Raw genomic sequence first — 27,190 nt, forward strand, 5'->3', positions numbered from 1 at the left:
CCGTGACTGTCACACCGTGCTGTAGCTTTATCTGGGTTAATAAACGAGTATTTGTAGGCAATATGACTCTGAAGCCTTCTTGGCACCCTGTCAGAGAGTCGACGAACCCTGCTGTAGAGTCTTTGCGCATTGCGGATTGGAGGAGCGTCGTGCCCTTTCCTGACCGTCAGTCATAGGGTGAGCCTTGTGCAAACCCAAGCGGCTCAGACGATGACGATGACCGCCCACAATCGGCGGCAGCAGAGATTGCGAACATGGTGACACTCTTGTCGAGTGTATACGGAGACGTCACTCCTGCACAAATCCACGCAAATCTCATCACCTCCAAGCGTAGTATGATGCAGGGAATTACAAGATATTATTGAACCGCTCTAAGCCTAATAAATTAGATTTTTTTTTGGCTGAACAAATTTTACACTGTTAAATTTTTCAGACTATGTTTCGGTGCATGCTAGGTCTGAAAAAACGGTCAGTGACTGTAGCGCCTTCCCACTGCGGGCGAGACATCAGCCACGGGAGCGTAGTGGACGCGAAAGTGTTGCTGGCTTCGTTTCTTTCCACCGAATTGACGATATCGTCGACACAGCACGAAACCGTCTTTTTCGTGGCAACTCTCAAATTCAAAAATTTCGTTTTTGAGACTGCCTGTCTCAGCTAAATTGTTCATTCTCCTGAAAGGTCGTCATAATGGAAGCCCCAAAATTAACCATTTCAACCATCAACCCATCAGTTGTCACCATACGAGCTATCCACGATATCCAAACGTTGCCTGTTGGCTCTTGGCACACACTATTACTATTTTCCACAGATTCCGCCACCACTCACCACCGAAGCACCGTATAGTAAGAGTGGCGCGTGCAAATGAGATGCTGACACCAAGAAAACTACCAACTAAGAGGAAGCTCCATGTCACCTCCAAAGCGCAATATTACTTTTGGTTTGTTTTTCACATTCCTTGCCGTGGACACTGCAACTGTGTCGCTTGAGGCGGATACCTGAACTATTCCAAAGCGAAGCGTGTGTAAACAACACTGTCAGAAAAATGGGACCACGTGGCATCCCCGCGAGCATGGAGGTTACATTTCTCCACGCGCATAGCTGGTACAGCTGCAGAAAGAAGCACAAAGGAAAGAGGCATGCACAGAAAGAAGGGCGAATAGAAGGAAGAGACGCGCCTCGGTTGGTACGCGACACTTGTCTGGGCGAAGCATGGGCTCGCAAAACCTGATGCATTGTTGACTCCGCAATAGAATAAAAAAAAGAAATGCGGTGTTTGTAGAAACTAGGTTTCACTGTAGTACTGGTCATGCGGTGGCAATGCGGAACGCTCTAAAAGTTGATTTCTTTGCAGCAACATTGGTTTACTTGGTCAATGAAATATGGTATGCAATCATGGTACAGTCAACGACCCATTTTCTGGCCGTGAATGCCCGATAATTTGGACACTTTTGCGGCACCACCACGTACGTACCCCATAGAGTCAATGCATAAGAACGTCTAAAATTTTGGACGCAAAAACCTTTCACCGTCTGATTTTTCGGACTTTCTGCCATGACCACAGGTTCAAAACGACGTTACCAAAGCCACAACCGCTGCCATTTTTATTATCTCGCCGCATCAAACAGGCGCTCTCGCACGCAAATCCGCTGGCTGCTGTAGCCACCACCGCGGCAACGCTAGGCCTACCAACTTCAACGTTCGTTACCAAGCTTCCTGCTGTTCGGTGCCATGTTTTTCATTGAAAGAATTTGCCGCTGTCAGCAATGGCACTGACTTCGCCATTGTAATCCTCACCAATGGCTTCGAAGCTCGGAATGCACGACACATTGCATAATGCCGGTTCCCGAAAGTCAGCTTCGCCTCAATACAGCAGTGTTACGCAGTGAAACATACCAAGAGCGGGAAGGGGAAATTGTTGAGGGACACATTATGTACAGTGAAATCTTGTTATAACAATTTTCAGGGGACTGCAGCAAATTGCGCGTTATTCTGCAAGGTTGTTATAGTGAAGGCCCCAAAATTAACCACTTGGCCCGTCAACCTATCAGTTTATCTGTTCTCAACGTATGAGCTATACATGAAAACGCCACTGTTGGCTCTTGGGCCGCGCTATTTCTATTTTCCATAGATTCCGCCGCCACCACGCACCACCACAGCACCGTGCATAGAGTGGCCTGCGCCAAGAAAACCACCGACAATGAAGAAGCTCCATGTTGCCTATAAAGCATATGGTTTCTTTTTGTTTGTTTGTTTTTCACATTCCTTGCCGTGGACACTGCAACTGTGTCTCTCTAAAGTACAAGCGCGTGTAAATGACACTGTCGGTAAAGTGCAACCGTGTGTCATCCCCGCGAGCAGGTAGGTTAAATTTCTCTGCGCGGGTAGGTAGTACGGCCGCAGAAAGAAGGGCAAAAGAAAGAAGAGGCGTGCACAGAAAGAAAGGTGAAACAAGGAAGAGACGCACCTCGGTTGCTAGGTGACATTCGTCTGGGCGGAGCATGTGCTCACAAAACCTGATGCATTGATGCATTGAGCGACCGGCTCGGATTTTCACGTACCAATGCCAAACCAATGCACTGGGGCGTTTGCTTTCTGCACCTCGTCTGCTAGCCTACTGTTCCGGTTGCCGCAAAGCATACACAAAAATCTAAGAATCCCGAGATTTCGGAATATTCATTCGCAGTACTGAGGCGTTAACATGACATGGAAACCGAATAACGATCGTTATTCTGAAAAGTTTGGTATTCTGAAGTTCGTAGTACTGAAATATGTTTACATTGAAACTACAAGCAATCAGCAGGGGATTTCCGAAAAGTTAGTTAAGGTAGTGTTTGTAGTAACGAGGTTTCACTGTATTCTTTAATTACGCATGCGTGCACCCGCCATCTCCGGACACAGTACGAGCACCGATATGCCTAATAAGTGAACTGGCAGGCCTTCAGAGCTATTTCAAACGTGCCTGCGGCGATTTGAGCCCTTGGTGGCAGTAAAAGGTATGCATTTATTTTTTTCAGACTGCCTGATTTTTCTGACGTTCTTGGGACTCCTAGGGAGCCCGAAAAATCGCACGTTGACTGTATAATAAAACCTTGATCACGCAGCTCAGTTACCTCGGTTCCATGAAAGCTGCACATGCGCTGTGGGCCTAACGTATCATGGTAACATATCATGTATCGTGCAAAGCTAGAATGCTCTATCTCAGTTACCACAGCTAGCGACGCATCAGTTCTTGATGTTTGGCTTTAGTATGTCTGAAAAGCAGTCTATGAGAGTGAGAAATTTTCTTCTAAGTAACCGTTGCACCGTGTGTTTTTTGAAGGTAGAATTGGTGAGTTTTTCCCTAGTCAAATACATGCGACTCTGCCGGGACCAACCTGGCAGTTAAGGGGGGGGACATGGTGATTAGAGCTATCCTTACCTATTTTTGAACCTAACTTGATAAAAGTTGGCATGCTTGTTTAGTTTCTTCTCTTGATTCTAAAAATTCAGTTATTTTTCTGTCAGTTCATTATTTCATAACATAAGTAAGAAAACTAAATCTTTTGTTCTTACTACAACAGACAAATAACCACCACACAAAAATATACAAATGATCAATAGTAGAAAGCACAGGACTCACAACAATGGAAGCACTTTTATGATTAGGTCAATATTTCTTACTTTATAGTACACTGAACTCTATTGTTTTGAACATAGCCATGCATTCATCACCCATGACAAATTTTAAGCACATAAAAAAAACAAAAAAAACTTGAAAGTGCTTCCTATGATGTGTGCTCCAAACATCTAGCTTCATGCTGCAAAAAGAACTACCCGTATTATTCTATCTGTGATAGCTACTGATGTATCACAGTAAATGTCTTGCTGGGCAAGCAAAATTAGTATTATGCGAAAATGAAGCAAACAAATATCTCACCCTATAGTTTTAAAATTAATATATTATGGTTTAACTATCGACATACGAGATAAGAAACTTGGTAGATCAAGAGAATAATAGATGCAGAATCTGAAAATGCAATTTTACAAAGCTCAATTTTTTGGTAATTTTTAGGCCTAAAGACCCATGTCTTACCGTCAATTCACTCTACAATACATGGCGGTAATGTCACATTTCATTTTTCCAATACGTGATGGTCTAGTTCTTGGTCCAAAGGGGTGCAAAAAGTGGCAGGCAAGATTGAACGCAGCCTCACCCTTTATCTTTGGCATGAACATCAGCCCCATGCTGCAGGAGGAGCTGGACAATCCGCACTCTGTTGTAGCCTGCTGCGAGATGGAGTGGCGTAGACTGCAAGTTAAGCAAGCACATGTTAACCTTACTCTCAGATGAAAAACAGGCAGCGTAGTTAAACAATATAATGTGCAGAAATATCAAGCTTCGGACCTCACCTGGACATGTTCAAATAAGAACAACCAAGGTGCTCCATTGACTATTTTTTACTTGAGCAGAAATGTTTAGGTGAAATAGGAAAGTCTGTCAGCAGGAGGAAATAAACTTTACCAATTTGCCCCAGCAGCTGGCTTTCCTCATTTAGCCCAAATCCCGTAGCCTGCGATTTTGATAGACACAGCTGACATTGCCATAACTTGATGAAAAAATTGCAACCTGAAAGGATACAGTGTTGCAGGTGCTACAGCTGCCCTCTTGTGCGTAACTGCTATTCAACTTTGAGCTTGTCTCCTGCTTTTTCCACCTCTCGCTACAGACACCATGGAGTGTCAGAATCGGTCTCTTCTCACAGCTTCGAACAACCTGACATTCAGGATTGGCGATTTGACTTTCGATTTACATGCTTGAGTATTAGAAGAGAAAATGGAGGTCAAACTTGGCACAAATTTCACACTGGAACCCCAGTGCTGGTACATCAGTGTGACGCCGCGGATTTCAAAGTATTTTCTCGTAATGGCAAAGCCTTTAGCACAATTTAAAAAAGACAGGGACGTGACAGAGGGGCACACAGGACAGCGCTGTCCTGTGTGCCCCTCTGTCACGTCCCTGTCTTTTTTGAATTGCGCTAAAGGCTTTGCCATTATGAGGAAACCATATCAACTAGCCCAAGAATCAGCCTTATTTTCTCGTATCTGGGCCGTTGTGGCCCAGTATTGCCAAGTGGCCTCCTTCAAAGCACAATGCAATCAATTTCTGTTGAAACTAGGCCCGAATAGAAACAGTCAAAAGCCATGACATCACAGCGAACTCGTGCGGGAAAGCGGCGTTACCAGCCCTTTCCTCTCTGGCTTATACCAAGCCTTCAAGGATAGACTTCTGGTAATGTAGAAGGGTCAATTTACTAACATATACAGCTCAAATATATTTTGCCCTTTAGTACATATTCGCAAAGTGCCCTCACCAAATTTGTTTATTTATTTGCAATATCCTCAAGGCCCATTGGGCGTTATAGAGGGAATATGCGGCAGAAGCTCATCAATCGAGCTAGCGACCTCGTGCTCAGTATATGGGGCTTTTTCCAAATTTCATTCTATATTCAATTTGAAAGCTACTACCCCTACACCAGAAAGGGTCATACTCGCTTTCTTTTATGGTTTTAGGTATTAATGGGACTAGTAACTGGTACTACAGTGAAAACACGTGAAAAACTTTCTATAAAAAATTTCTTTATCTGCAATCACAATTGCATTTATGTAGCCCTACAGTGGAAACAGCAATAACTCGGTGCAATAGCCCTCATATGCCGGTATAAGAGAGAAGTTGGTGAGTCACACTGTCACTAAAATCTGTGTGATCGCTCTAATCGCCAACCAATAAAATTCCAGACACGCAGTGTCATAAAAAAAAAAAAAGAAATAAAGGTGGCAAGGAGTGGGGCTGAGTGCACATTGTCAGATTTGCACTAAATTTAAAGTTTGTTCTGATTGTGGTAGTTGTGGGGAAATATCATTTGTAATTCAACAAAGCAGCAATAGAACAAGCTGTTGATAATGTTTTGAACCGCTTTATATCAGTGGGGTGCTTCGCTAAACTGATAAACAAATGCAGGAAAGAGCAATCATACGTGACCGTGGGGAGTCATAAAACATGCCATGACATAAGGACTGTGGAAAAACTGAAATGTGAACAAGTTTGTGCGAACAAAAACTCGCACTGGAGCTTTCATTCTCTCATGTCGTCCTTAGTTACTGGGTACAAGCAATAGGATGTAAAGTTGGACGATGTAAAGTTGGGCGAGTTGGCATAACTGCATTCTGTAGCAACAGCGCAAAAAGACACAACACTAAGACGTAGAATGCCATGGGACAACTTTTGACGCGCAACTAAGTCTTATTCATACACAAAGAGGTATATATGTAAACACATCAAATCAAGATCCTTCACATGAGCACAAGCAAAAGCACGTATCCCCACCTAGCATGTTCCCCAAAACGAGCTATCAAGGTACACCAGTTCTTTTTGCGAGAGTGATACTATTCATGACTGGTTAGTGCTGATGTGCAATGTGAGCCGCTTCAACTACCATTCTCATGTACTAATTCCTGTGTTTAAACAGCACACATGCGCCGGCAAATAATGATGAGCCTTTGCAAACACGGCAATGCATGGACACAGGTGCACAATCATTTTTGTTAAGCAAAAACGCGTGCTCTCTTAGGATAAGATTGATGCATTGGCCTGTCTGGCCTATGTACACTCGGCCACAGGAAAAAAAAAAAAGGCACACAAATCACTCCTTTCGTAGGAGACATTAACATGTTTGACCTCACAAAATACCCCTGAATTTACCAACCTTAGACATGCCCACCTTTCAACAGCCAGGTAAATCGCACTTAGTCTGCCAGGCGTGAAAAACCACTTTAACCCCATACTGACCTGCTACATTCTTAACCCCTTAAGGATTAGAGTCGCCTACAGGCCACATACCAGAAAAAAAATTATTGTTTCCGAGTTTCAGTATTGGGTACAAGGTTTCTGGCTAAATGTCTTCATCATCATCATCAGCCTATATTTATGTCCACTGCAGGACGAAAAAAGCATCATTTGTTGGTTTAGAGCAGGAATACAGGACGAGGAAGAAGTTTGGCACGCAACTCGCTTTCTTATGAAAGCACGATCAGAGGAGACAGACCGACACAAGATGTCAGGCTGCAGTGGAATCACACGTGATGTAAAGCAAATGAAATTGTACACCTACGGTTCACATATGACGAAAACTGTCTGCACAAATTCCAAACGAAACCATAGGTGGATTGGGGTGAAGCCCACTTTCAGTTTTCTGGTGTTCCCCCATATACTGCTTAAAAAGATTGCGGAAAATATTTTTAGTTTTCGTTGATTGTGCTTATTCTGTTTTGCACATTTAGATAGAAAATGAACATTTTTTTCAAGTATTTATTTATTTTCGATTACATATATGTGCCATCATTAAAGGGTTATGGCCATGTGACAGTTTACGTCCTTAAGGCATGATCCCTAAGTTTCTCTTCTCACCTGTTTCAACACCTTCACTTTCTTTTCCCAAAGTATTTGCCCATTTCAGCAACTTTTCACAACTCCACAAGACAGCTTAATCTGAGTACCCAGAGTCATGAAAACGATCCACCTGATGCGAGAAGGTGTCAGAAATACCATGTCGCTCTGTAGGCTTTGTCCAAGTCTTGTACATTTACACACACACGAAAGCATAAAATAAGGGCTGCCAGCTGCTCAACTCACCATTGACGACAACCCCACTTTTCAACATAACTTTTGTTTCTTCATAACATGCATTGAAATGAAGTGAAATGCAAGCAAAACATCATAAAAGCCTTTTTAAACAAGAAGCATTGTGCACTTAAGGCAGCTAAGTTATGCATACCAATTTGTGGTCATGTAGAGGGCCTTCGTACCAAATGTGCGTCAATTAGAACTTGTTGTCAAACCACTCCAATTCTATCAATTGCATCGGGCACGACGCTTCTATTTCCACCGCACTCTGGTCAGTCCCTCTAAGCAGGCTTTGCCCAGAATGAATACCTTGCGGCCATCGCTGGCATGGCAATTGACATTTATAGATGTGAGCAGTGCCAGCAGCTTCTCCTCATTGCCACTGCGAGCAGACTCAAGCAGCTCATCCTTTCTGTAGTCCCCCGTGAGCACACTACGAGTCGATGGGTCTGCCAGGTCCAGCGGGATCTTTCCATCCGTGTTGCGGATAGATGCATCTGCCCCATGCTGCAGAAGCACTGCAAATGAAAGCACAAGAATGCTTACACCCATCACTGCCAAGTTGTCCCTTCTGTCTTGTATATATGCATGAAAATTCGGGCATTGTAGTGAATACATAGTTATTTACATTAAATGACATTTTGTTATAGATTGTGCCTGGTATTCAGGGGCATGTGCTAATTTTTCAAATAAGTATTTTTGAATGGGCTTTTGAATGGGCTGGGTACAAGTGGAGTTACTGGCAACCAAATGCTTCCCACATCCTTATAGTCTCCCTCGCCTACTGTCCTTAACTTTTCGCCCCTGTGATGATGCAGAACAATGCCCTCCTGCTCTCACACCTTGAGCTATAATATCAGCAGTCTCCAAAATAGGTATGTTGCAATGCCAAATCTCAGGGGCCATAGTATTATTGCAGTCACACCGTTCTGTCACCAGATGGTGCAGCCGCCTCACCATACACAAGACTTCTCCATTCATGGTCCAGCTAAAAGCACTGCTTAGTTGCAATGGCTTAAAAAACAATTTAAAAAACAGGCAAGTTTGTACTCAGTCGTGGAAAGCTTAGGCACAGCGAAACTGTTGATCCTCAAGTCTTACTGGCTGCTACAGCTAGGTATTAACTTGGTTGCTGCTAGGTCTTAACTTGGTTTAACTTAACTATGCATGTAGGAAGGTATTCTCGAGCTATCATTTTCGGAGGTACCTTCCCTTTCGCGACATTCCACGTGGCTAGAACTGGACGCATCGGCGCCTAGGAGCGACAGTGTTCCTGGCATGCCACAAACGCAGGCAGGCTAAGCAAGGTTGGCACAGTGCCAAGAACAGTTGCTTGCCAACGCCGAATGCGTAGAAGGCTTGCCACTTGATATCAATCAGCCAGCTTCGCCATGTCTTGAGCTTTTTCCGGCCTAGTGCAAGCTTTGCCTTTTTCTTTTTTTCTCCTGGCTCAGCGTGCCGCGGAGAGGAGAGAGACGGGGATCGGGAAAGGAGGGAGCTGGCGAGGAGAAGACCGTGTGTGCATGCGCCGCGCCGCCCTCCTGATTGCCATGGCTACGACGCAGCAGTTTCTTCATACGAACCACGAACCACAAATTACGGCTGGCTTAAACAGCTTCGCTGTTAATAAATGTTCTATGTTCTTGCAAGTTTTATTCTGGCATAGATATCTGGCCAACAGCTACTGTTTTCATCACTGCTTAGGAATGGACACGAAAAGTTGTAGGGCCCCTGTTACAACAGAGATACCTAATGACCTTCAACTTTAGGAGACCATAAGTTCATTCCAATATTAGATGTTGTAGAACACATCACACATATCACCAAGTTCACATTTATAAAATGCAAGAACAGATGGCTGGTGGTTCCATCAGCTGGTGCAAGCCACAAGTCAGTAACAGGCTTGTGGTTGGTTGATGTCACACTTTTATTAAATGCACTGACACTCAATGCAACAGTGTATCATTTCATTTTCACAGCAAGCATACTTAAAGGGGCCCTGAACCACTTTTTATTGAAGTGAAGAAAGACATTTGAAGTAAAAATAGGCTATTTCAGAAATACTTTGCTGCAAAAAGTACTTCAATGCGTTCAGCAGAAGCGGAGTTATCGGCAATCAAACACGGCCACCGCTGTGCTCCCCTTCCTCATTCAATGCCTTGCACTGCGAAGGCTACGGCGGAGTGGGGGGGGCCACAACGCTCCGCCTTCGAAATGTCACTGTGGCGCACAGTTCAAATTTCATTTTGGATGTTAACTTAGACACCAGGACTTCCGATTTTGGTGCCTACGACGTACTAAACGTAAGGCAAAAGTGATTGTCCACAGCGAGTTAATGTAGACGCCACGACTTCTGATTTTGGTGCCTACAACGCGCTAAACGTAAGCCAAACACGGTTGCCCACAGTGAGCAGCTAGTGGCTCGTGGCGACACCCCGCGGCAGCCGCAGTGCAGCTGACCGCAACGACAAACAGCAGCCGGGTATTGGCATGTGCTTTATTACGTAATGAAGCACACAGAAGAGAGTGAGGATCATGGCTTTTGTTGAAACGAGACCGTTTGAGAGAACTTTACGCCCCGCCTGCGAGCTCCATGCACCGCCTACGACAGTAAAACTTGGCTGAGGTGTTCACAGCAGTGTATGCTACCCGCGAACCATGTTATTTCACCAAGCCCGAGGGGTAATTCAGGGCCCCTTTAAGCCATATTTCTATATGTAAGGCTTAGAAAAATATATATAAGAATTAACAAGTCGGGCACCATCCCCTAGATTAACAGTCATGCAAAATTCAGCCTCTACTTCCCTTAGCACAGCCTCACCTATGGTGTACGATTCAGACTATTGATGGTACCTAGACTTTGCCCCATGAAATGATTTGACACCATATCCCAATCTCTGACCAGAACACATTGGCACCTAAATTTGTATGTGCTAGCATTAAACAGTTTGCAAGTTCGCATCTTTCTTGCCATGCAGAAACGACACTTCACCTTCAACATCAAAGTCATCTATAATCTATAACGTTTCTTTTCTTCATCAACAAAGAGTTAAAAATACCATTAGTCGAAACATAACTAAATCCAGCTGGAGCACCACACGCACCTATGCACACATCAACCTTTCCTTTGATCGCTGCTTCATGGAGTGGTGTATAGTTCCAGTTATCCCTTGCATTGGGGTCAGCGCCATGCTTCAAAAGGAGTTGCACTACTTCTGCGTGGCCAAAGGAGCAGGCATTGTGCAGGGGAATCAGGCCACCATCGTCCTTGGCATGAACATTGGCCCCATTTTGTAGAAGATGTTCAACCACATCTCGCCGCCCAAACCCTGCACAAAAGTGGCACAGTTGCAACTATTATGCATCACTAAACAAACTTGTGAAAAACATTTGTTTGGTCAGGTATACTAGGGATCACTGACCAGTCTGACGCACTAACAGCTGCACAAATGGAAACACAAGCTTGGAGAAAGGCAAGACGTCATCACATCATCAATCGCTTCCTATGCACCAGAATTTCCTTTCGAGTCCTAGTAATAGCGGTACTAGCACTAAACACAAGACCCTGTCCCCGTCATGTTCCGTACAAGTGGCAACCACATGCACATGATATTCAAGCGACAGCTACGAGCGATGAGAAAGGCAGACTCTGCCGTGTCGCAATGTGGAGCAACCACATGGATGCGACATCGCAAGAAGTAGCAATAAATTTAGATTGCTATCCAAATAAATACAATCGTGCGCCCGTAAAATTGCAAACATACCACGAGGCCAACGTGTTAACCAAGGTGTATTAAATCTAGCCTTATTATGATGTCATCGCTAAAGGAAATTCGTTCCATGCCACCAGCATGAAATGCTGTGGCTTCATCTGGTGAGCAAAGCTTTTAAACACTTTCGCGGCTCTCAGTGGTATCCCAGGCCTAACAGCATCATAACAAACAACTGATCTCAATAACAACAAGAGAACGCCAATTATTTGTCCTCACTTGATATGAGACGAAGTGATGGCTGATTTTACTATTTATTTCTTGCTGTCACGGCAGAGAACAAGTTGCAAGAGTGAATTCAGATCAAAGCAGGAGAACGGGTTGCTGCCATGTTGTTGCGGTATCACACTGTCTTAGGCGGAAGTCGCTGCAAGGACTTTCAGGTGACAAGCAAAATTTTCGAGCTAGCCAAAAACCGGCAATATCTGTTGCTCGTCGCTTGTCGCCATCCCTCAAAAAATCATGTGCATCCATCGCTGTTGCTTGTAGCATCACTGGTTTTTGACCAGCCAGAAATTTCCCTTGTCACCTATCTCCTGTCATCTTTCCGTCCCATTTCCTCCTTCCCCAGACTGCTGACCGATGTTCAGGTGTCAGCCGAGTGCTAGACAGACAGTTAAGGTGCGCTCAGCAGGCTTTCCTTCTCTCTTATCGCCCGGAAGTCCATGCGGTGACTTCCTCTGAGGACAGCGTGGTTGCGCAACAAGGCAGCAACACGTCAGCCCACATGGATCTGAATTTGTTGATCTGTTGTTTGTTTAGATGCTGTTAGACATGAGACGCCACAAGGAGCCACTAAAGTGTTTTGATCTTTGCTCACCAGATGGCACCACGGCACTTCATGCTGGGAAAGAAGTGCTAGGTTAAACGAGCGATCTAGTATATACATTATTTTTCATGCTTCTCACCTTTATTTTTTTTGGTTAGATATACGTAGGTAACAAATATTTTTTTTTTCTACAAGTAGGGTTACATTTGGACAATGCCTTGATAGCACAAGATAATGGTCGCTGCTAGAGGGAACCCAGGCGCTAAAAAATTTAACTATGGGGTTTTACGTACCAAAACCACGATCTGATTATGAGGCACGCCGTAATGGGGGACTCCAGAAAATTTCGACCACCTGGGGTTCTTTAACGTGCACCTAAATCTAAGTACACGGGTGTTTTCGCATTTCGCCCCCATAGGAACCCAGGCGTGCGTTGTTCATAGTGCGAGCGTTCCCATGTGTTGGAAGAAACGCGGTTTGTGTCAGTAGTACGTGATACAAGCAGGGCAGTTTTTATCTGTAGGATGTGTGCGCTAGGGTCATAACTACACTGTCTAGAGCAGGAGAAGGATAAGCTAGCTAAGTGGGTTGGGAAGCTAGAAAAAGAACTCAAGAGCGAACAGAAGCTGAGGAAGGAGGTAGAAGAAAAGCTAGCCAACAGAGAAATGAAGCTGAAGGCAACCACTCCGCAAAGCAATCGTGAACACTTTGATACGAGCACCGCGAACGGGGCTGGTTCCCAAGCGAGAACAGGTAAGGAAGCCGAAAGCACCCCACCGGAAAGCAGTGGCGGACACATCAGTGATGGTCACAAGCGGGTTACCACTGACGTGCAGGCCGCGGTAGAAGATAACAAAGCAAAGAGTGAGGATAAGACAGGAGGGGAGGGCATAACGACCTCAGGTGCAGCTTTCGGCAGTGAGGAGGAGGAAAAGCATTGAGTTGTCCTTGTTGAGGATTCAAACATGCATAAAGTAGAACCGGTGACAATAGAGAGGGTAGGTGCAGGCGAGCGAGTCCAGATTGGCGCGCTTCCAAGTAAACCAATTAGAAAAGTGATAATGGAAGCCAAGCAACACATGTGGGACACAATGGAGAGGCACCTAGTGGTCATAGTGGGCAGAGTGACTGACCTAATGCAAAGACAGAGACAGGGATCACAAAGCAAATAGCCAAAGGGGTTACCGATCTGCGGAATGTTTCAAAGGAAGTGCAAATCGCAGTGTGCATGGTGCCATAGGTTGAAAGGCAGGGGTATGCAATTGAAAGGGCAGTGCTTGCAGTAAACAGAGAAATTTGGATGCTAGCTAAGGCAATGAATTTTACGGTCATTGACATCAACCAAGAAATGCACCGAGCAGGCTGCGAAGGCACTTTTGTGTGTGACGGGATACATTTTAATGATAGTGCAGCAACGCTGGTTGGACGCCAATTTGCATCACGGGCAGTAGCTTTTTGAGGCGGGCCCTAGGCAATCAGGAAGGAAGATTAGGCATTGAATGTAGTGACACACAAGCAAGGAGCAGAATAGTCCACAAAGAGTTATGAAAAGACGCACAAAGGATAAGTATAGAGATGGTAAAATTTGTTACATAAACATGCAGGGTGGTAACAAGCAGGAAAAATGGCTGGAAATTCAAACGCAGCTGAATGACGACGCTATTAGTGTGTACGCCTTGACCGAAACGCATCTACGAGATTTGGGCCAGCCGCCTGTTATTGATAATTTCGTATGGGAAGGGTGCTACAGAATGACTGGGTCAAAGAAAAGCAAAGGCGCAGGCATGCTAATTAGACGAGGTATGAAGTGACAAAGGGTAAAAGGGGCATGTAAGCAGCATTTATGGATTAGCGGCACATGGGAAGGCAAAAAGACGTGGCTTGAAGTAGCTTACCTGTGGACAGCTAGTGATAGCAGAGATAAAAATAAGGAATTGATTGATTGCATTAGAATCTATATTAATGAGCTCAAGAAATCTGGCCAGGTGGTATAAGTAGAAGATAGCAATGCGCACATGGAGGATTTAAACAGATGTACTGATTGCAATGGTTCTAGGGGTCATCAAGAAGCCAAAAAGTTGGGATTACACGAAGAAGAGGTGCTCCTTAGACGGAACAAATTTAAAAAAAAAAATTAAATTATGGGGTTTTACGTGCCAAAACCAGTTCTGATTATGAGGCACGCCGTAGTGGAGGACTCCGGAAATTTTGACCACCTGGGGTTCTTTAACGTGCACCTAAATCTAAGTACACGGGTGTTTTCGCATTTCGCCCCCATCGAAATGCGGCCGCCGTGGCCGGGATTCGATCCCGCGACCTCGTGCTCAGCAGCCCAACACCATAGCCACTGAGCAACCACGGCGGGTTACGGAACAAATACCGAGAAAAGAAAAGTGTGGGGAGTGAGCTCATGAAAGATAAAATTAAACACGCAAGTAAATATTGGGTGCATAACATTCGCAAAAGAGACAAAGACGCAACAAAAAGATTCTGGAACCATGGAAGAGCACTAAAACTAAAATTTGCAAACGGCTATATAGGATGAAGACGGTAACATCTTCGAAGGTGAGAGGATGTGCTGCGGTACATCACAGACATTATTAGCGATAAATTCGGCATGAAAAAAAGCATAGTTCCGACTCAAACAGATCCAGCAACAACAGAGAAGCCTGAGCGATCTAAATTTAGCATCAAAATCTTTTACTGGAAAAATCACAAAAAAAAAATCCATAATAACATGGCCACAGAACCCCATGAACTCCCAATATAGCTAATTAAAAACCTCGGTATATAGCTGCGCTGAAATTTTGCATTAGGGAGTATTGTAACTGTCGGTGAATTTTTTCTCCAACTGCTTCGACAGTTCTAATCTTATGGCTTGCATTGCCATTCTATATATCACCAATGTTACTGTCACTGGCCTGTAGAAGCTTTATCCTTATGTTTGCCTTTGTAAATTGCCATTAGTCAGTAGTGCCTTGCTCTTTAGACCAAGGTTTTCGATTAGCTGTATTCAGGGTTCATGGGGTTCTGTGGCCGTGTTATTAGAGACATTTTCTTTTCTTTTTTTTTTTTGCTTTTTCCAGTAAAAGTTTACGATGCTAAATTTTGATCTCTCAGGTCTCTCTGTTGTTGCTGGACCTGTTTGACCTTTATGGATAGCACTTCTGCATATTAAAGGAGCCTACAACAACGTAGACAGGAATGACTTACACAAGCACATACCAAGAGAATCTGAAAATAAAGGGGAAGCGGAATGCAGCAATAATGAAACAAAGTGCCCTTTGGGGCCACAATAAATATGAAGTGGTGCGTGGAATCTGGAAAGGAGTAATGGTGCCAGCGCTAACATTTGCAAATGCCATTGTGAGCATAAAATCGGGTATCTTGTTGAGGTTGGACGTTAACCAAAGATAGATAGGCCAGTTGGCTTTGGGAGCCCATGGTAAAACCACAAATGAGGTCGTGCAGGGTGACATGGGTTCGGTTTCTTGTGAAGTCAGAGAAGCACAGAGCAAAATTAGTTTTGAAGAAAAACTCGGGAACATGGATCAAAATAAATGGGCGGCTAAAGTGCACGAGTATTTGTACCCGAAAAGTGTAGACACAGAATGGAGAAAGAGGTCAAGTAAGTTGGCAACAAAGTACATGGTAATTGAAAGTGTAAATATACAACCAGGAGTCATCAGAAAGAAAGTGAGAGAAACGGAGACAGCGAATTGGATGCAAAGAATGGAAACAAAAAAGACCATGGAGATTTACAAAAATGGGAAGAAAGAAATTAGAAGGGAAAATCCGTAGGATAACACAAAAGGGAGTGCCTTATTAGAAGCTCGAGCTGGTTGCCTAAGAACAAAGACATACCAGAGCAAATAAATATTCGCAACAAGATGAGGCATGTGTATGCTGCAGCAAAAATCTGGAGACCTCTCAGCAAATCCTAATGGAATGCAAAGGGGTTCACCCAGTGAGACCCGCAGGCAACGTCCACCTTCCAGAAGCGTTCGGAAGCATCAAACAGTCTGCAGTTGAGATAATCAAGAGACATTTAGAGTATTGATGAAAAAAAAAAAGCAAGGAAGAGATTGATAGGACCGGATCCGTTACAAGCATAGGTAGTGGTACAAGGCAGATAAAGAAGTTTTGAGGAAGAAAAAAAAAGGATACAATTAAGGAGTTATATATAAAATTCTAGAATTAAAAACATGTACAGCATACCTGATTAAACCAAGCAGGCTAGGTGACTATTGGTCACCGCCCCATTTTAAAGAGGATGCCAATAAATCATCATCATCATCATCTGGCAATAAACACAGATAATCTAAAAATGAAAAGTATGCAGAATGCAGCAATAACGAAACATGGAGCAACTTTGGGGCTACAATAAATACAAGGTGATGCAAGGAACTTGGAAATGTGTGTAATGATGCCAGTGCTAATGCTCGCAAATGCAATTCTGTGCTATAAGTCTTGTCGGGACTGGAGATTAACCAGAGGGCAGTGGGCCGATGGTAAAAACACAAATGAGGCAGTGCAGTATGACATGAGTTGGGCCTTTTTTTGAAGTAAGAGAAGTGCAGAGCAACATTAGTTTAGAAGAAAGACTAAAGAACACAGATGAAAAGAAATTGTCGGCCAAAGTACACAAATATCTGTACCTCAAAAGCATAGAACAGAATGGAGGAAGAGGTCAAGAAAGTTGGCAATCAAGAAAGTGTAAATAGACAACCAGAAGTCTTTAAAAGAAAGTGAGAAAAAGAGACGGTAAATTGGATACAAAAGATGTAAACAAAAAAGATCATGGAGATTTACAAAAACGACAAGAAAGAAAGGAGGTAAAATCTGTATGAGAATGCAAAGGGGAGTGCCTTGCTATCTGGGGCCCGAGCTGGCTGCCTGAGGACAAAACATGTCGGAGAAAATATGCGGCACAGGATGAGGCATGTGTATGCTGCAAAAAAAAAAAAAAAGTCACAGGCCTGCGCGGCACACGCAGCACAGTCACAGCGTAAGCTGGCGGAGCGGCTCAAGAGTAGCTCCAATTTCGGCACCACGCACATCAGGGTCCCCCTTCGTGAGAAAGTCTCTTCGCCTCCTCGTTTTGACGAGATCGATCTGAACTGTCCGCCGGGCGTCGATGGCGAGCTGTGCACGATGCGTTTGTAGGCACGTTAACCAAATGCACCCTACTTGCGAAGACTGAGGATCGCATTTTTTTTAATTTTTTTTTTGCACGCTTCGTTTGAATGGCATCTCGTCGTCTGCGCCTTAACTAGATGGCGCCACCATACTGGCGGAGGCTCGGATCGTCTGCGTCTCCGTTTATAGGGGTTTTTTTTCCACTGTCACAAGCGCTCGCGTGGCTCAGTGGTAAAATATCCGACTCGCGCGCAGCAGTCCTGGGTTCAATTCTGGCGAAGACCCCCCCGGGCCCTTTCTTTCTACATTTCCAGCGATAGTGGTTAAGCGGCAGGGACGGCGGCGGCATCATCGCGACCCGAAACGGCTATTGGAATGAGCCCATAACAGCTTACGCTGTAAAAAAAAAAAAAAAAAAACGGCAACAATTTGGCACATCGTAATAGAATGCCAAGATATTCACCCACTGAGACCCGTTCGGAGCGTCCCCTTTCCAGAAGCATTGGGATTCAATGATGGAAAAATGAACTGGTCAGCAGTCGAAATAAAAGTAAGAAACGATTAGAGTATCGGTGGGAAAAAAAAAACTTGGAAGGGATTGACAGAACCAGAGTCAATGCAAGTGGAGGTAATGGTACCATACAGTGATAGAGGTTTTAAATACGAAAGTTAAGATCGAGATCAGATAGGCAAAAGGCTAGATAGAGATAGATGTAAAACCTGATTAAATCAAACAGGCTAGGTGACTACTGCCCCATTTCAAAGAGGATGCGAATAAACATAATCATTATCATCTTGAGGCATGAAACAGATTTCCACTGGCAATGACAGCGTATTAAAGGGACCCTGAAAGGATTCTGACGATTTTGTACAAACGTACTGAGTCGTTAGAGTAAGTGCTGCTGATCATTAATTGACGTATCTAAGCGCTCCACGTAAAGCGTGTAATTTATTATAACGTTTTAAAGAGGTACATCGCTACCGATCGCAGCATGCCAATCGGCTGAGTTTTGTGACCAAGTGACGCGATTTTACCATAACACGTCACTGGGCCAGCTATCCGATTGGCTGCCCAGGGCGTGTAGTCGATAATCTTTCCAACATTATGATGAACAAATGTTGTTCGTAATAGTTTAGATGTTAGTTAATTTGTTTCTATAAGAAAGTAACAGAAACAGAATGCACAAGGACATGTATCACTACACTAAAAGCACTTCCAGCCCATAGCAAGTGTCGTCTGCTTGTATTAAAACGTGCTCCGTGTTGACGAGAGCTGCGCGGTCAGTGTTGGTCTTGTTCTTTCTTTTCGCGAACACCATGGGTCGCCCTTGTTGCGTTGTGGGCTGCAAAAGTGCCGATCGGCAACATGTCAAGCTGCGACATCGTGCCCCGCTGCAAGGCAGCAGACGAGCAGAGTGGCTGCAGCGCATCGAACTGTCGGTATCCAAACACCGCCAGCATCTACGCGTTTGCGGCCGTCACTTCACATCGAAAGATTGCCACAATAGAGTTTAGCGTGTCCGGTATTTAGGTAAACGCAAGCACAAGTGTACTGGCCGTTTTACCCCGTTTTACGTGATGAACGGAGGTACAAAAGTGAACTGCTTGCACTGTGCAGCCACCTGGCGGCACAAAGCTCAACCAAACACACAGCTAATATAACAGTAACCAAGTTTTTTCTACTTTGCTGCTGGCTCAAATTTTTGGCAGGAGCGTAATCTTGAACACGTTGTCTTTTTATATGTTTAAAATGTTTTACACTTGGTTACAGGAATATTAGCTCTGTATTTGGCTGGTTAAGCTCTGCGCCACCAGATGGCTGGACCATGCATGCCGATCAGGCCGCTCACGTACGTCTACGAAGCTCCTTCATCACAGCGGTATGGAGGGGTTTTAGTTTACGCCTCTGGCTATCCGTCAAAACACCCAGCTCCCCCCCCCGCCTGTGGTTACCAACATACCGGACACGCTCGGCGCTGCGACAGAACGCTCGCAACGCACGCTGCTTGATCGCTCTCGCTGGATCGATGGCCGGGCGGCTAGCGGAGAGGTTGGAGAGCCTTCACGCGCTGGCTCCAAGACAACCAGAAGTAGATGACAACACGTCACAACATGACATAGAGCCAGCGAAGGTGGAGCTTAGCCCCGATCACTCAGCAAACGAGTTGAGGAGGAAATGCATGGCAAGGGAGGAGGGTAACTTGTAATCATCCATAGCTCTCTTAATATGAGATGCTTCACTTAAAGTGTGACGCGAATATTTTGCTGTAGCAGTACCCTACGTGTCTACAAAATTTGTCCGAACTGTTTCAGGGACCCTTTAAAGCTAGACACCTTGGTTAAAACATTGGCCTTGAATCACATTTGCAATTTCTTTGCGGGTAGCACGATTGTATTTATTTAGATGTAAATTTGTTCCCGACGTCGCGTCCACGTGGTTGCTCTAGGCCACGGCATGTCTGCCTGTCACATCGCATGCATGTGGCTGCCGTTGCAATCCTATCACGTCCCGAGGACGTGTGCTGTGGCTGCGAGGGAAAGCGGGCGTGGGTGAGCCTTAGGTGAGCCATGAAGGATGGTGCCTTGATGTGCGCTTCCTTCCCGCACTCAATAATGTGGCCATTGCAGCGCATGGTGCAGCCTGACGCATACGCTGCCTGCACGCCCTATCTTGAATGCAATGCGCTGAGTTAAGTTGGCTCATCCAATCAGCCTTGCATGCATTGAACGCCACCCGGGGCCACAAGCATGACACTCGCGCGGTTGTTTATTCTTTCACAGCCGACGTCGTTTGCGTTCTTAGAACAGCGCTGTTTTTTGAGACGGGGACCGCTGGGGATAGCGCACTTCCACTGCGGCGCCTAGGATATACGGACATTTAACGGAGAAGCGTACGTATACTGAGAGGCCAAGCAGCCGCCTCACAGCGCGCATGTCACTCAGCGGCATATGGGCGCGTTCTCGGGGGCTAACACAAACACAGGCACTGCCGGGGGTGGCGGCATTCCCGTTGCGGTGTGGGATACACACAGTTTACGCCGCCGAGCATACGTATGTAACGGGAGACCTCGCGGCAACGCCGCGCTCGAGTACGATTCTGCGGCATGTCCGGTGTTGGTGGCTCGCGGGGCGATTTATGTGTTCGCGGGGCATGCCATTGCACCGGGCCAACTGCACCGAGGCGTGTGAGCCTCGAGCAAGAGGGCCATGTGGCGTTCGGTTAAGTGATATTGGTCGGTGTGTTCCAAAAACCGGACTGGAAATTGGGGGCGGGTACAGTGTGTATTGTTGATGATCACGCCTACTTGGAAAAGAACTGATTGGTAGAATGTGAGCGAGGGGACCTAAAACAAGAGTCCCGCCCCAATTCACAAGGGATTTAAACGGATGTGTAGAGATGAAACAGGGGGGAAGCGAGCGAGCCGAGAATCGGCCGCCGCTAGTCGGTGTATGCCACTTTGTCCTACAATAAACTGATGTATTCCTAAGTTGGCCTCCCTGAGTGCAATGTGTCACCGGACGGCTACGAGGACTCTTTGAAGAATCGTCTGCCTGGAAGACCTGGAGGAGGAGAAGAAACCTAACTGGTGCCGTGACCAGGATAGTCCGAGTGACTTGCTGCATCAGGGCTGGTGACGACTATCGTTTTGGGAAGAGTGCTGGAGCGTTATTCTCGCAAGAAGTTCCAGGAGCCAAGGCTCAAGATTCCGTGGCGACATCTTAGTGAGAGGCCCGGACCAGCGTTTGACGGAAGCCTGTGGGACAACAGGTGGAGGACACCAAAACAGTGTTCTGTCAAGGAGTCGGCATTTGCAGAGCTTGGGCCCTGCAGTATCGACCAACAGCAGGCGTCGTGAATAGGATCGCAAGGAGCCACAATTCGCGGTGACCGGTCGACTGACCGGAGGGTTGTCCGACGACTCCGACGACCAGCGTTGAACGACTTCAACTGGCATCACCACCTGTCGGCTCGCCGAGTGTCCACGACGAATTGGAGTTCAGGTAGGCCCTACCCTATTTTCTCCGGGACCACCATGTCGGTCACCACGCGGGCGCAGATGCAGCGCGCAGCGGGAGAAATAACCACTCAGTCAGATCCGAATGACACAGATTCAGCGGGGTTAGAGGCGTCGGAAGGGCATATTACTACAGCCGATTCCAATAGCCAAGGTGCGTTTGCACGGCTCAGAGAGAAGGAGCTAGACATAGAAATGCTGAGACTGCAAATTCAGCTTCAAACGTTGAAATTGCAAGAAGATAGTGCTCAGGAGAACAGAAGTGGGCAGAGATCAAAATTGGGTAACTACGCTAAAGACTTAAGAGCAATACTCGCGCCAATGCCAGAGTCAGATGAGCTAGTGCCAGCGTGGTTTAAGAGCGCTGAAAATATGCTCAGAAACGGTGAAATTCCACAAGATGTTGCAGGGTCAATAATTGTCCCATTCCTGAACGAGAGAACTCGTACTCTTGTAGCAAACAAATCCGATGACCGAGTGTTATCGTATGAGGAAATTCGCGAACTGGTACTCTCGGAGTTAAAACTGACACCCGAGGAGTACAAGCGCAGGTTTTACACTTGCCGAAAAGGTAGTGAGAGCTGGGGACAGTTTGTCACTAAGTTAGAAGTAGCACTTGGCTACTATCTGCGTAGCCGAAAGGTCAAAACACTGGAGGATCTCCGCGCACTCATGATTTCCGACCGCGCGAAACAGATGATGCCGGACTGAGTTACGCGCCTATGTCCTCCAGCATGAAACAGGGGAGTGGTTTAAACCCAAGGAGGTAGCACAACTCGCCGAGAAGTTTGAGGACAGTAGATCTGGGCATCGAGAAAAAGGTTTTGAGATTCCAAGTGAGGCCGAATCTAAGCCACGCGCAGTGTCGAATGCAGCGACGGGCAGTCAGCATATGAACGAGCAGCGCACTCCTCCGAGATGCTACGGATGTGGGAAACTCGGTCACGTACAGTGGAGCTGTCGCCACACTAAACCGAAGGCAGCCACCGGCTACCAAGACGATAAGCGAATGCCAGAATCGAAATTTGTGGGAGGAGTCCGCTGTGAGTTCAGTGGGAAAGACGCTGCCACAGGCGACCCAGCGTCAAAATCTGGAATAACTTGGGTTACCGTCGCATGTGGTAAGCAGGCATTTAAGGCGTGCGTTGACTCGGGAACCGACATAACACTACTTAACAGGAGTGTGCTGCCAGAGGAGATAAAAGGAGAAGGCAGCAGGAAGGTACGCTTGCGCGGAGCGTTTGGGCGCACCGTGCTGGCAGACCTCATGTATGTTCCCCTTAGTTTGCCTGCGACGGATAACAGAATAAACCCGCAATGCTGGACATTGTGTGCAGTTACCGATCAGTTAGCGCATGACTTTGATGTTCTGCTAACTCCTGTCGTTCTTGAAAAGCTTGAGAAAGAGAGAAAGAAGGCTACAGAATACGTAGTGGGAATAACCCAAGTAGAAACTGAAAGCACACAACGCAAGGAGGAACCCGACGGAGTTCAGGTGTTGGAATTTGAGTCAGGCGAAAGCGTTCAGCTGGATACGATGGGGAAAGCAGGGAGTGAGCAGTCTCCGCCGTATTCTCCAGAGCAAGGTAGTGCTGACCCGACTGTTGTGATGGAACGGAGGGAAGACCCTTTAACAAATTCGTGGGAGCAGGCTATAGGCGACAAACGTGGCATGGGTCAGTTACATAACGAGGTGTCGGATGTGAGAACTGGTCAACAACTTGTACGGTCTCAAAGGCTCCGAAAGGAGGTGCTTACCCGCACAAAGGACGTGCGACGCGGAGGGCATCTTTCGAAAAAGAAAACCAAGAAACGAGTTGACAGCGCATTTTCTGCTCCCAAGCTTGGTGTTGATGTCAGGAAGCACCGTCAGAAGGGTCATACATGTACAACTTTAGCAAAGAGAGGGATAACTTATAAGGTGCCAAATAGGTTGTTGGCACGACCAATGGAACCCTTCGAGGTAATTTTCCTAAACGACACAGGACCAATTAGGGCGGCGTCAGGACAGAGGTATCGGCCCGCTTTATGTGTCATCAAATTAGGGCCGAAGCATCAGAGAAACTCTGCAACACAGAAATAGCGCCTGCATCTTAGGCTGTGACATGGTGGGCCAAGAAATGTATAGGGTAGCGGCCCAACCTGCCTGTTAAATATGTTGGTGCTGTGTGAAGTGGAGTGGACTGTACGTGGACTATAGTAAAGCCAAAATGTAATAGCAGCACATTGCAAACTACTGGATTGTGTAAACTCTGAAGATGGTGTGACAATGCCTGTACGCATGCTGTGGCGCCCTTGTATACGTAGAAGGATGTTCCTTCCTATCCATTGGTGTATAGCATAAACTCTGAAGATCGTGTGACAATGCATGTACGCATTTCAGTAGCGCTTTTATACTCAGAAGGGTGTTCTTGCCTAGTATTTAGTGAATCGCCGAGGTTACAACGTCGCGGTTGTTCATCTATGTAACGTGAAAAAGTCACGGTGTACCCTCCATGTTTTCTTTTCTTTTTTATAGTGTGTTGTGTGTACAACAAGTGTACCACAACATTCTCGGTGGGGAGGAGTTAAGTTGGCTCATCCAATCAGCCTTGCATGCATTGAACGCCACCCGGGGCCACAAGCATGACACTCGCGCGGTTGTTTATTCTTTCACAGCCGACGTCGTTTGCGTTCTTAGAACAGCGCTGTTTTTTGAGACGGGGACCGCTGGGGATAGCGCACTTCCACTGCGGCGCCTAGGATATACGGACATTTAACGGAGAAGCGTACGTATACCGAGAGGCCAAGCAGCCGCCTCACAGCGCGCATGTCACTCAGCGGCATATAGGCGCGTTCTCGGGGTCTAACACAAACACAGGCACTGCCGGGGGTGGCGGCATTCCCGTTGCGGTGTGGGATACACACAGTTTACGCCGCCGAGCATACGTATGTAACGGGAGACCTCGCGGCAACGCCGCGCTCGAGTACGATTCTGCGGCATGTCCGGGGTTAGTGGCTCGCGGGGCGATTTATGTGTTCGCGGGGCCTGCCGTTGCACCGGGCCAACTGCACCGAGGCGTGTGAGCCTCGAGCAAGAGGGCCATGTGGCGTTCGTTTAAGTGATATTGGTCGGTGTGTTCCAAAAACCGGACTGGAAATTGGGGGCGGGTACAGTGTGTATTGTTGATGATCACGCCTACTTGGAAAAGAACTGATTGGTAGAATGTGAGCGAGGGGACCTAAAACAAGAGTCCCGCCCCAATTCACAAGGGATTTAAACGGATGTGTAGAGATGAAAAAGGGGGGGGAAGCGAGCGAGCCGAGAATCGGCCGCCGCTAGTCGGTGTATGCCACTTTGTCCTACAATAAACTGATGTATTCCTAAGTTGGCCTCCCTGAGTGCAATGTGTCACCGGACGGCTACGAGGACTCTTTGAAGAATCGTCTGCCTGGAAGACCTGGAGGAGGAGAAGAAACTTAACTCGCTGTCTTACCAAGCATTTAGCGCTGGAAGTCATGTAAGCTCAAGTTTTGGAGACGCAATGAAGCGAAATGCAGACAAAACGTTCGCTACCCTCTGCCTTGGCTCTCTTCATCATGCCAGCGTTGCGCTAGCGAGTGTTTGAGGTCATCGAATGAGATCTGTTCCTCTTTGCCTGGGCGCACATACCACCATGCTTGTTAATTAGTAAGCGAAAATTAACTGCAACTTATACGGTCGATAAAACTACAAACCTTTGTTAGTTGTCTAATGCCTTGCTATCACTATCTATGCTTCGCCTTTCGGGCAAGACTGCAACATTTTTTACTCGTGGAACCAACGCTTAATGCACAACGGGTAATGAATTTGGAACGCCACACCGAATCTTGCTTAATTTCTCGGAAATGATACACACGCGCGATGTCGCACATTTACAACAAACATGGCAGCCGTGAACAACAGGCTGTCACAAATCCCCTCGATTTTATGCGATTTCAAAGCGAAGCTTTCTTTGCGATGTCCGACGGGTTTTTATGCTGCATTGGTTGAATTGTGTGGAGATAGGTCTGCTGATAGCATCGACCCACTGTGGGCGACCCTATTAGCCGTGGCGAAGTGGACGCAACAGCTTCACAGGTGTCACTTTGTACCACCAATGTGAAAATATCGATGCAGCAAGAAACCTTATCTTTGGTTGCCGACTCTCAAATTCAACAATATTAAAATTTGTTTCTCAGTGAAATTTGCTTTTTCCGATTGCCCACTAATTTGGAAATATTTAGTCCCTTTCATGTAAGAAAAAGAAGTCAGCGACAGTTCTTATTTGCATAAAAGGTCGAATTTCAGTATAAAAAAATTTTGATATAACGAAGTGCCAATTTTACAGACATTGTTATATAGAGGTTTAACTGCATTTCTATTGTTTGCTACTAGTATATCATAGCTCGTCTTGAATAAAACGTGCAATTCTTGTCATGAACAGTACAGCACATTCCAAATTTTTGTACTTCATTTAAACGTGAAATAGTCTCACATGTAAAGCATCTCACTAATAAGGAAGTATAAGATAGGTATAACCACCTCATCAGCCTGTGCAGAGGCATTTCCACTGCAATTACATATAATGCTCAAATACAACAGGTACTGGAGCATGCAAACACAAAGATTTGATTAAAAGTTTTAACTTCACACCTCTGTATGCTGCCTTGTGCATGGGCCCCACGGCACCTTTAAGCTACCTATGGCTGCTTTTTTTCCCTTGGTGTCCCCAAACTATCTTGTCAGAAATCAAATTTTGATATAACCACCTCATCAGCCTGTGCAGAGGCATTTCCACTGCAATTACATATAATGCTCAAATACAACAGGTACTGGAGCATGCAAACACAAAGATTTGATTAAAAGTTTTAACTTCACACCTCTGTATGCTGCCTTGTGCATGGGCCCCACGGCACCTTTAAGCTACCTATGGCTGCTTTTTTCCCTTGGTGTCCCCAAACTATCTTGTCAGAAATCAAATTTTGATAGATTTATACATGACTGAAATTTAACCCCCAGAGGAAGACAGCACAACTGAAGCATTTTGGCAAATAGCAACTACCGACTTGTCCTCTCAAGGGGTGGGATACAGGGAGGAGCGCTAGCAAACAACATTCTGGTGCTTGAGGTGCACTTTCCAGATTTTAAAATTAGGGCAAAGCATATATATGTAGGGTCCTTCGTTTTCAGGTTTCATAATGAAATTTGGAGGGTGGAAATATGGGTCTTTTGTCTTGCAGAAAAATCGGGGAGGAATTGAGGTTTTAGTTGTCCTGGTAACTTAAAGATCAGAATATTTCTGCTAATGTTTACAAATGTTAACTCTAACAATGGTCTCCTTCTGGAAACAAACGTTCTATTTAAACAAGTAATATCACCCACAGGAACATGTAATTGCAAAGAGAGCTGCTCACAAATCATGTGACGAACTTCAATAACAATAAATAAAGACGTGTTCGGCAATCCCTTGTTTACTTTGTTCTCTGCTTTTTTTTTTTTTTTTTTTTTACAAAGAAGCACAAAAAGTAGTACACACAGACGAGCTTCACAGGGAGTGTGATGCTTTTCTTTACCTTGCCTTTGTTGACACACATTATCATATGCACTGGGAGAATTTGTGTCAATCCTAGACCTGTCTGGAATTTCATCCTTGTCTGTAGTCATCCTGTTTTACTAGTTTCCAATATACACTCTTGCAAAAAATTATTGAAACTAAATGAAACTACTCTTTTTAGAATGTAACGTAGTTAGGTAAACTACATAAACATCCTCTTAAAGTCACACGTACCGTTCGCAATGCAGAGCAACATCAGCCCTGCGTTAGTTTGCTTGTTG

At 45.6% G+C, this 27,190-nt stretch overlaps 1 protein-coding gene and 1 pseudogene across 1 annotated transcript in view; one reads left to right on the top strand and one right to left on the bottom strand.

Moving 5' to 3' along the window:
* The window catches only part of LOC119455818 (poly [ADP-ribose] polymerase tankyrase-1), a 198,564-nt gene extending 178,593 nt beyond the window's left edge, over nt 1–19,971 (bottom strand). Inside the window, exons 1-4 of the mRNA XM_049660947.1 lie at nt 19,834–19,971; nt 10,765–11,014; nt 7,970–8,178; nt 4,194–4,288 (exon numbers count right to left, since the gene is read on the bottom strand). Coding sequence (XP_049516904.1) covers nt 4,194–4,288; nt 7,970–8,178; nt 10,765–11,014; nt 19,834–19,971 — 692 coding nt within the window. The remainder of the gene's footprint in view (nt 1–4,193; nt 4,289–7,969; nt 8,179–10,764; nt 11,015–19,833) is intronic.
* Nucleotides 19,972–21,372: 1,401 nt separating this feature from the next.
* On the top strand, nt 21,373–24,817 carry LOC119455826 (uncharacterized; annotated as a pseudogene).
* The last annotated feature ends 2,373 nt before the right edge of the window (nt 24,818–27,190 follow it).

This window comes from Dermacentor silvarum, chromosome 1, assembly GCF_013339745.2.
Source record: "Dermacentor silvarum isolate Dsil-2018 chromosome 1, BIME_Dsil_1.4, whole genome shotgun sequence".
In the NCBI taxonomy this organism is placed as follows: domain Eukaryota; kingdom Metazoa; phylum Arthropoda; class Arachnida; order Ixodida; family Ixodidae; genus Dermacentor; species Dermacentor silvarum.